Below are 10,811 nucleotides of genomic sequence, written 5' to 3' on the forward strand. Positions count from 1 at the left end.
TGTAATCATCAAAATTAAACGAAATAAACATTTGAAATATATGAGTTTGTATGTAATGTATGAATATAATATACAAGTTTCACTTTTTAAATGGAATTACTGAAATCAATCTACTTTTTCATGATATTCTAATTTTATGACCAGCACCTGTAACCACCTCATTATTCGTTTCAGTTTGAGTCTCCTCCAGAAGACAAAGCTCAGACTTTACAGCAGAAACATCAAAGTTTAAATGGGTCACAGAAAGCTGGACTGAACGGCTGTGGGATTTTACACAATTACAGCAGAAGTTTGATTATTTCTTGGAGATTTTGCCACAGAATGTTTAACTTTGAGCCTGATCAGTTTTCTAAAATTATCTGCAAACAGACTTTTCTTCCTCCTACAAACTTTACACTACATCACAGTTTATATATATTAGTATTTTTATCCTCTTTTACTCAGTGAGTCTCTCTCTGCTGTGGGGCTGATGGTTTTCTCTCAAATTCCCCAGAGGTCAGAGGTCACACACCCAAACTCTCATTGACTTCCATTTTATCTGAGCTCAGAGTTTTCTCTTCAAACCTGAGAGTGACGGCTCTTTTTAAATTAACATGTCTGATGACCAGATGTTTCTGCTGCTCACAGCTCGGACAGTTTGTTTGAGGCTGTCTTATTAAGAGTGACAGACAGTGACCCTAAAGAGCTACTGGCAGCAGATTTTACATTATTTCTAAGCGTCTGCATTTTGTCATCTTGTATCATTTCTAAAAGAGGCCCTTCAGAGAGGAAAGGTGATGTTTGTTGGGATTTCAGGCATCGTTCAACATTTAATCAGAGAGAATGTAAGACCTCTCAGAAAGAACAATTCCTTTGAATGGATGTTAATCCAGACATCCAGATAATTAGATTAATTGGATAAAACCAATTTAAAAGTACTCATTAAATACATAATTACTGAGTTTACAGGTAAGTTCTGTCTTACCTGCAGCAGCCAGCTCCATCAGAAACAGAACTCCGGCGTGGATTCGAGTTGCTTTCACCATCTTTGCTCCTGTCTGTCCTCTAACTGCCTCTCTGGACCTCGGCTGAGGAGGATGAGGAGGATGAGGAGTTCTGCGTGGACCTCTCAGAGGCCGATCATCAGCATCGATTAGTGGGTGGAAACGATCCTGACTTCCCCGTCCCTGATGGGTATCAGGACGACATCGATCAGTCGATCAGATGAGGAGGATGTTGAACCTCACGCTGTTTTTCCTGACGGTTCTTCAGTCAGATCTTCGTTTATTCACTGATTGAGGTGTTGTTTCGTAGTTGGGTCTCTGAGGCTTTTATTTAAAGCCAAATAAACGCAGTCTTTCAGTGTATTTACAGAGTTCTGTGTCAGTGTGTTCACCCAGTTCTCCACATGTGAGTGACACTTTGTCAAATGTAATTTATTCACAGCTTCAGGCTGCAGGACGCTTCATTAAATCAATGCTGTCTCTGTGTCGATCTGATTCAACTCAGCAGCTTTTACCACAAAACTAACCTGAGCAGAATCTGTCTGCAGCTCATATCTGATTATTGTTGCTTCATTAAAGACGTTAAACCGAGTTAATGTTTGATCCAACAGAATGAGTTCTCAGAGCGGGTCAGAATATTTACTTCTTCACTCTTAATTGGTTTGTTTGGAAGTTCCTGAAGTGGCATTAATTGAATTGTTCTTTTCACAGGGTGGAATGATTCTACAGCGTTCGACTTCATTAATTCTTAAAAACTCGTTAGAATTTAGTGTGGACTTCCTCTGATCCACACAGGCTCGAATTTATCTGTCGAGGTTAGCAGGTGGATCGAGGAGGAGTTTAACATTATTATAATAAAACAAAAAGGCTAACATGACCACATCCAGCAGAGAAACTCAGGAGACGACCTGACTGTGGCATAAAACCATCGATGCTGCTGCGGTGATGACGAGACTGGAAACACCTGAGCTGGACGGAGATCAGGGACAGGTGAGGGGGGTTTAATGATGCCACAAAAGGGACAGAAATACTGAAACTGAAGACTCAAGCGAGGAACAAAACACAGAACAGAACTGAAGACAGTCATAAAAACCAAACTCAAAACATCAAAAAATAAGTTAACACAGATCCTGGAAACATCCCTACATCCCTCCTCTGATATTTGGTAAACGTCTCGTAGCAAGTTGCTCCTGGACTTCAGGCTTTAAGCTTGAAGTCTGGCTGATATTCGACCGCTCTTCTTCGTTAGTTTAAATTAGTTGGTTTTCTGACCCGACCTTCTGTGAAATGAGGGGCTGAAAAGGCGTAAAATGCAATCACAACCAAAACAATCAGACGTAAACTTTAGTTTTGCAGAGGAGTAAATGAGCTGTGTTCAGTTAAAGCCAGTGACTGAGTGGAAACTGTAGTTACAGACTGTTTCCACTAGAGGGCAGACTGACTGCAGCAGAAACTTTACATTCATTTATCAGACAACGACTTAAATCTCAGTAAATCAGTTTATAACATTTAATATAGCTTGTTCAAATAAGACTATTTAAAACATTAAAATTACGCTTTCACTACAAAACTGCTTTTGTAGTTATTAAGAATAGTAATATTATTATTGATTTCAACTTCACTTAGATACAATTGTAATGTAAACAAAACTATCCTTAAATTAAATTATTTAAATATAAAGAAAAGTTCTTCTGTAAGAAGTTATGATTTGATATTTTCAGAATTATGTTCATATACAGAAATATCTAACATTAATAATTAAATAAATTGATTTAATTTTTTAGTTTCTTTGCATTTGAATGGGTTAAAAACACAAAAATAGATGTTACCGTTACCCACCACTACCACAGAGAGACGAAGGGCGGGCAATAATGTTTTTGTCTGTGTGTGTATATTTGTCAGGCTGTTAGCAAAATATCTAATGAACTGCTGGACGGATTCTAACGAAACTGAGAAAATAACCACAGGACCTACGTCTACAACTGATTAACTTTTTAAATAAACCTTATTCAAGATGGCCACCACAGCCCTTCCACTCAGCTGTAGTTCAGGCTAAATCTTGTGTCAGAAACTGGAACTTCAGAGTCCAAATTTGGCCCAGGAGCCTGTACTTGCATGTCTGTGCTGTGTGTTTATTAATGATGTTCCTCGGCCTGATTGGTTCTCCCACAGCAGAGTTTAAATCTCAGCGACTGTAATGATGTTGTGTTTTATGGCACAAAGTCCAGCTCTGGTCGGAACCAGATAAATAACAGAAACTCTTTGCCAGATTGAGTCACTGCTCTGGAATGACTCAAACCAAAAAAAAACCCACAGGAAAATGTTATTTTTTCTCCCTACCTGCAGCCGGATGGAGTGTGAGAGTCTGAGAGGAGCTCGGAAGCTGCTCAGGTTTCAGATCCATGAAGGATCCTCGGAGTTCTGGCAGGGATCCAGACGGAGGTGACCTGAGAGACGATCTGAGCCTTAGAATCGGTTTATCTCACTCAGGCGCCTCTTTTACCGCTTCCTTCAACTCCTCAGACAGCTGAGGAAGACTAGAACTACATGTACGTCCTTCTCAAAGAAACTTAAAAACAACTTTATGGGATGTAAAATATGTATTTATTAGTCATGTCTTTAGGAAACCTGAGTTCTTTCAGCTAACAGCTCCTTTTATTCCTCCTCGTTGGAGCTAAGATCCTATTTTCTGTCAAACTTTTCTCTTTGGTATTTCTCACAGATTCACCACAGAGTCTCTGTGACAGGATGCTGCTAACAAACAGCCTGCAGGTCCAATTTAAGCTTCGGTTATTTGTCTGTTTTGTGTCTGAACAACACAAGTCTTTTTATGCCTGAATGATCCGGAGGGTAGAGTTAACAAGCTTAAACAGAAACAAAAACAAAAAACACAATTTAGCTGAAAATCTTCAGGTCCAAAAAATGAAACTGAGTGAAAAAGTAGCCAAAGTTCAGAGAAAACCTAACAAACCTCCAAAAAGTCAGGAGAACTATAAGTTAAAACCACTTTAGATTACAAAAAAATCTGTCAGTTTGAGAACAAAATAACAAAAACTGGACTGAAAACTGGTGAACTTTAGTTGGTGTTTGAAGAAAATCTGGATTAAATTACAAACACTGTTACACAAACTCCTGCACATTACAAACATGGTGTTTTAGAGCAACCATGAGTTCAAAACGTAGACAAATATCTGATCAAGCAGCCATCTTGGTGATCATAGCGGCCTCTAAATTCCTTGTTTGAACCTTTGAATGCTCCTGTTGTTGTTGTTGTTGTTGTTTACCTGAACCCCGTGTCTCCCCGTGTCTCCTCATGCAGTTTATTTTTCTCTGGACCCTCCGCCTCATCTCATAAGCCTGGAAGAGAGAACAAAGTTGGTGTTTAGAAACCTCCACCTTCTTAGTCCGTGTGTTATCAGTACTTTTGTAGAATATAAAGCAATAAATCCTAATTCAGGGGTCTCCAGTCCTGGTCCTCAGGGCCTCCATCTTGCAGGTTCTCCTTGTTCCTCTGCTCCAACACACCTGATTCAGAGGTTAAATCACCTCTTCTTGTTCTGCAGAAGCCTGTTAATCACCCATTGATTCAGATCAGGAAACAAGTAAAACCTGCAGGATGGAGACCCTGAGGACCAGGACTGGAGACCCCTGATCTGAGTCCTGAGTCTGTTTGCTGGCCTCAAACATGACAGATTCCTCGTGAACCAGAGGATGGACTTTAGTGAAGTTCTCAGAAAATAATCACTGAAGTTCATCTACATCTAAACTTTTGGAGTCTGGCATGTGGGGTGGAGAAGGAGGCGAACCCAGATCTTTAAAAAACTAATTTATTAACTAAAAAATGAACGAACGAGGCAGCAAAAACTAAACAAAACAAAATCCAAAATGACGAGGCGAGGCGAGAGACAAGGGACCAGCAGGGTGGTGGAGAAAGTGACCAGGTTTTAAGCACCGAGGATAATGAGGTGAAGTGGGCACAGGTGAGTGATAACAACTGCTGACAGGTGGAGATGGGCGTGGCAGACAAACGGGGGCAGACTGAGGAGAATGGTGACAAAACAAAGACAATAGGAACAAAATGACAGATGACAGAACAGTGAAGGAAACCCCAGCAAACAAAACATAAGGCCAAAAACAAAAACACTGGAGTTCATAACAGAGTCAACCCAATTCAAGATGGCCACCGTAGCTAATCGACCTTAGGAAGCAGAGAAGTAATGAGATGCTGAGCTAAGATTTGAGCTGAGAGTCAACCTCAACACACTCTAAGCTCTAACAGATTGCACAAGATGGTTGTTTAAAACTCTGACGTGAATCGAAGTCAACGCCCTGCTGTTCCACCGCTGTTCCACCGCTGTTCCACCGCTGATCCACCGAGCAGGGCAGAAACCAACCTGGAACAGTCGGTAGAAGTGAGAAGAACCCGGCTGGAAGCTGTGATGGAGGGACGATGGTCTGAACGATCAACCTTTAACACGACCAGCTTTACTGAGAAAAGCTCTTATTGTGGCGGGATTCAGCAGGGCCAATCAGTGTGAGGCAGCGCCAAGATGGACGTGTTTTTCTAGTTATATCATAGAAATGTTTTATGAAAAATCTATAATTAGATTTACTGTAAATATGTGTTCATTTTATGGACTTATCAGTCTATTTTTAAAGATTTAATGTCATTTTGGCTCCTGGAGCACAAAAGCCTGTTTTTCTGAACTTGCAGAGGCCAGAAATGTTTATCAGTTTGTTATGTGGAGTTTAAATGTCCTGAAACATGATTTCAGAGGATCGTTTTACAGTTTGTGCATAAAAAACACGATCCTGAAGGTTAGCATGCAGAGTCTGTCACGTCCTCTCATCGGTTTTATTTCTCATCTCTGCAGAGATGTCGACGTGCTCGCTCCATCTCTGCAGATCGTGTTTCACTTTATCCACACATTAATCATTGAATTTTAATGTTTCACAGTTGTCAGGAAAAAAAGTAAGAGATTCTTTTATTATGGGGACCAAAGGATTAGCTTTTATAAAGATGAGGGTAAAATAATGTTTATTTGTAGCCTTACAGAAAATAATGCTGTATTCCTCCCCTAGTTATCGTTTTGTTTTTAGCTGAAAAAAGCATAAAAAAGGAGGGGAAAATGTTTTATTTTATATTAACTTTATATTCCTATGAGCTAATTCTAAATCTTTGCATCGTCCTGTTCCAAACTTGTTGCTTAAATTTTAACAGTACAGACAATTTTATCATTTTAAATTTAAAAAAATCCCAATAAACTTTTTTTTATCACGGTTTTTGTATCACTGAGCATCAAACAAACATGAGCTGGAGAAGGCAAAGGTTCCCGTTACATGATTATTACAGCAGGAATATTACGAGACTGATACAGGAAGTGCTACAGCCAGCTGCTGATGCTGTTTGTGTTTGCAGATGACCTTAAAGCTCGATGTAAATAAGCACGTGATGCAAAACTGATATCTTTTTCACCTTAAAGTTGTTTGAAAACAGCAGGAATTCACTCAGAACTCGTCAATCCGGGTAGAAGTGAATCATCTGCAACAGGTGAGATACTAACCGCTCACAGCCGTCCCACAGAACCACGCTGCAGAAGACCTGAAAGATCAAAATGCACAAATTAAATTGAGTAAAATGCTTTTTGACAAACCAGAGTTTCTGGAAGAATTAAAACTGATTTTATTAGGATAAGACAGAAAACAAAGTTTGTTCCAATTCTTATTGCTGGAAAATGATTTGAAGTTAAAGTTTAATTCTTGTCTCCTCTCCGTCAGCACATTAAATCTATCTGCTGCAGATTTAGCTAAACCTTTAAAAAACATTTATTTTGATTATTGTTTGATAATAAGTGAAAGTTAAAGTAAGACGTGGATGGGGCTGAGGGCAGCAGCTGCTCAATCTGAAGCATTTCTGTCATAAACATAATGTTGGAACAAGAATTTACCAGAACTCCGACTCATCGTATGAGCAGCTATTATGGATGAATTTCCAATTTAAAACCAATTAGCTGCTTTATTGAATTAAACCCAAGAATTCCCAAAGTCCTCGTTAGAAGATGGATTACGCTCCAAATAAGATATGAGATTCTGTTTTTATTTGCAGAGTTTTTTGGAGGCTTGCATCAGTTAAAATGTCTCAATCCAAAAAGTAATTTATTACTAAACTGATGTCAGCAGGCAGCTAAGCTGTGCTGGAAGACAAACAGGGACTCGGTGGTTTTCTGTTGAAAAGCAGGACATCAGAGCGGAGAAGCTGAGCTGTGGTGCGCTGGAAGGAAAAATAAGAGTCATCGTCGGCGGGATTACAGCAGAGAGGAGGCAGATCAGGCCTCCAAACCCAGAACACCTGACGGCACTTTGGGAAGAAGGCAGCAGCTCAGAAACAAACTCAGCAAAGCTTAGAAAACACTTTCCAGCCTCATACATACGCAGAACCTGAACAGGAATGATATTTTTTCCAATCTACTCATAATCTCCTGTAGTCTGTTGAATAAATCTGCATGAAACCACACGGACATGGCTGACAGGTAGTTTCACTTCTCTGTTTGCAGACAGAACCTCAGAAGAACCTGCAGAAACACAAATATAATTACATTATATTTGTATAAATGTGAATCAGTATAAAGAACTGCCTCCGTGTTAGGATCTGACCACCGGACCATGAAGCAGAAATGTACCCGTCTTCATCGTGTCAGACATGATGAGGGTTATTATGGTCTGCCTGACCCCTGCTGCAGGGACTCGGGATGATGATGTGCAGCTGTGCGTCGGGTCAGAATGATTTGTCAACACACTTTAGGTCAATCAGGCCATCAGATCTGCTGATTTTAACGCTCTGTTTGTTTTGGAGCTCAGTTTGCAGTCGTGAGACGAGCTTTCTCAGAGGATTTAGTCCAATTAAAGAGACGTGTGTCTCGTTCAAAACAACAGGTCTCCTCTCAGAGCCACTGATGGGACTGATTTCCCTGCTTGTAATCGTATTAGTTGGAAACGCTGTTAGGAACACAGAAGAGAAATTAGAAAGCTGCTGCCGGTTGTCACGCCGACACGTCCCTCCATCAGAGACAGTTAGTTTTCTGACATGGACTCTTTACTAATCGGAAAGATTTATGTGCAAATGTACCCACCCTTTATGTTGTTATTATTATTATTGATTTTAGTCTTCTGCATTTGAATCAACTAATAATTATCCACAGTTTGATGTAGAAATCAGGTTTAAAGACTAAAACAAACAGCTCATTTGCAGAAATACAATTTAAAGTTTCATCATTTTAGGGAGGAAAACTCATTAAAAATTAAACTAACATCCTTTGATGGAATACATGTTGCCCACTGCATTGCATGCTAAAGATTTAAACAAAAATAATGAGTGATATTTTAAAGCTTTAGTGTGTTGAGGATGACTTTCAGCTGCTAACAGAACCACCTATAAAGCAATCGGACCTGATTGGTGGAGAGCTGCAGAACTGGTCGTCCTCCTGGGAGGTTCTCCTGTCTCCACAGAGCTGGAGTTCTGTCAGATCCACCTTCCACTCCTTGGTCACCCCTGATTAAGGCTCTTCTTTCCCAAATGCTCAGATTGGCCTGGGGTTCCAGCTCCATGAAGAGTCCTGTTTGTTCCAAACTGGGACCTTCGGTTCTGCAGAAATGTTTCCGGTCCCTCCCACAGATCCGCGCCTCGATAGAATCCTGTCTCCGAGGTCTACGGACAGATCCTTGGCCTTCGTGGCTCGGTTTGTGCTCTGAAATGAAAAGTTTAAAAAGATTAAAAAGGTGTGTTCCTTTCAAATAAAGTCCAATTTACTGGGTTCACCACATGTGGACTCCAGTCGAGCTGCAGAAACATCAGAAGGTTGTGAATACATCTTTACATGTTATATTTATCTTTTATTACATCTCAAACATAGAATTTAAAGGGAAAAAAGTGAATTAAATCCATTTGCGGCTGTAACCTAATAAAATGTGGAAAAAGTGAAGCCCTGTGAATTTTTCCCGGATGTTTTGTTGTTGTAAATAAATATTTCAAACTTTCCCCTCATGTTGGTTCCTGAGTCTGCAAAAATAAACAGTTTATCTGCTACTAAACATTATTATAAAACTTTGACTTGACTAGAATAAAAAAATATAATAAAAAATTAAAAACAGAATATATATCTTTTTTTTGTTATTACTTTTAAAGGCTTTTATTTGGAAAAGTATTTAACAGGAAACCATGAGTGAAAAAATCTTTTTTTTTGTTGTTCTTTAGATTTCTTCTTTGTTTTAATAATTTAATAATTCAGCTGAAAACTAAGAGATTAAATTAGCTTCAGGATGAAACTTTCCTCAGCTTCAGAAATCTGGCTGGTTGGTACCGTATATCTTTTGGAATTTGGATTTTGTTCCAACATTTTGGAGTTTGTTTATTTATTTTGTCACTTTTCCAGAGTGAACTTGAGAAAAATGGCCTCTTTATTATCCCGTCAGCCTGGATGGGATTTTCCTTCATTTCTTTCTTGTAATATTTCATCCGAAGTGTTTCCTCCCTCTTCACACATCAGTCTCCTCCCCTTCAGCCTTCACTCTGCCTCATTTCTCTCCTCTCACTCCGCTCAGTTGTTGCAGTGATGTGCCGTCAGCCTGGAGTCCTCTCCTCCTCCTCCTCCTCGCCTCCTCACCGGGTGTCCAGCAGGGACTCTGGGGAAGAACCACATTGAAGAGGACCGGTCCAGGAGGACAGACTCTGTGAAAGCTGGATGTGGAGGTAAGATGCTGATGCACAAACATGGATTAGTTTCTTTTTGCAGTCAGTTCTGCTCTGCATCTCTAACTTTGTTTGGAAACATTTAGTAAAAGTTATTCTTAGGGAAGCACGTCTGCTTCGACTCGCTGTTAACTTTGTGATGACCTGAAGCGTTTTCTTTTTATTCCTTCTCAACGCCTTTAAAGAAACAGACATTTGTCATCATTTCAGCCTCCTGGCAGGTCTGGATTCAGTCCTCCTAACAGCTCACACATCAGGTCAGGATTTTGGCTTCAAGCCGGTCAGAATCTGCACAGAAATTTAGTTCCACTCTCATCTTTCAGCTGAAGATTTCACAGGATAATGTTTGGGTTTTTTTACTTTTCCAAGAAGAAGTGGCTTATTTTCCTCCCAAACATTGTGTGGAACAGTCACACTCCTGCTAACATCTTTTATCTCTGTGCGCCGTTGCTTCAGGTGCAGCGATCTCTTGATGAATAATTAAATGGAGAACAGTCACAGTTCAGTTCAGCTTTGTGGGCTCAGGCCCCCCGGCCCCCCCTGCAGCTGCATCCCCAAACTAGTTTTAAACGGGCTTAAATCAGAACCACTCCTGTGATCTGCTCTGATTCTTCTGTTCTGACACTGAAACTGTTTTATTTCCTGTGAGTCTGCCTGAGCAGAGAGGAGGATTTAATTAAACACCTCTGGAGTCACAGGAGTTCATCTCCTCTCCAGAATCGAAGGTGTCGGTTCTGTGCAGGAGGAAAACTCTGCAAGCTTCAGGAGGTTTTATTTGGCTGCAGTGAATGATGTCTGCTGGCTTTTATTGATCAGCTGGAGTGTTTGCAGGTCTTTAGTCTCACATTTAGCTGGCAGCCTCGACCTTCTCATTCATGACGATCATCTTTCTCTCTGCTGGTTCTGAGCCGAGGCATGTGACGAGCCGGATCAGGTGTCTGCAGGTGAGACAGAGGCAGGTCTGCAGGTCTGCAGGTCTGCAGGTCTGCAGGTCCGCAGGTCTGCAGGTCCGCAGGTCTGAGGGTCCGTAGGTCTGCAGGTCCGCATGTCTGAGGGTCCGCAGGTCTGAGGGTCTGCAGGTC

General features: G+C 40.6%; 2 protein-coding genes across 2 annotated transcripts in view; one reads left to right on the plus strand and one right to left on the minus strand.

Moving 5' to 3' along the window:
- LOC108245603 (BTB/POZ domain-containing protein 17) overlaps positions 1-4,887 on the minus strand; it is an 11,938-nt gene extending 7,051 nt beyond the window's left edge. The window contains exons 1-4 of the mRNA XM_017432651.3: positions 4,593-4,887; positions 4,268-4,340; positions 3,324-3,430; positions 965-1,166 (exon numbers count right to left, since the gene is read on the minus strand). Of these exons, the coding sequence (XP_017288140.1) occupies positions 965-1,025 (61 nt within the window). The 5' untranslated portion in view covers positions 1,026-1,166; positions 3,324-3,430; positions 4,268-4,340; positions 4,593-4,887. The remainder of the gene's footprint in view (positions 1-964; positions 1,167-3,323; positions 3,431-4,267; positions 4,341-4,592) is intronic.
- Positions 4,888-9,597: 4,710 nt separating this feature from the next.
- Positions 9,598-10,811, plus strand: part of gpr142 (G protein-coupled receptor 142) — a 7,700-nt gene continuing 6,486 nt past the window's right edge. The window contains exon 1 of the mRNA XM_025009653.2: positions 9,598-9,729. The gene's annotated coding sequence lies outside the window, so the exon portion shown is untranslated. The remainder of the gene's footprint in view (positions 9,730-10,811) is intronic.

The sequence above is a fragment of the Kryptolebias marmoratus genome, linkage group LG17 (genome assembly GCF_001649575.2).
Source record: "Kryptolebias marmoratus isolate JLee-2015 linkage group LG17, ASM164957v2, whole genome shotgun sequence".
Classification (NCBI taxonomy): Eukaryota; Metazoa; Chordata; class Actinopteri; order Cyprinodontiformes; family Rivulidae; genus Kryptolebias; species Kryptolebias marmoratus.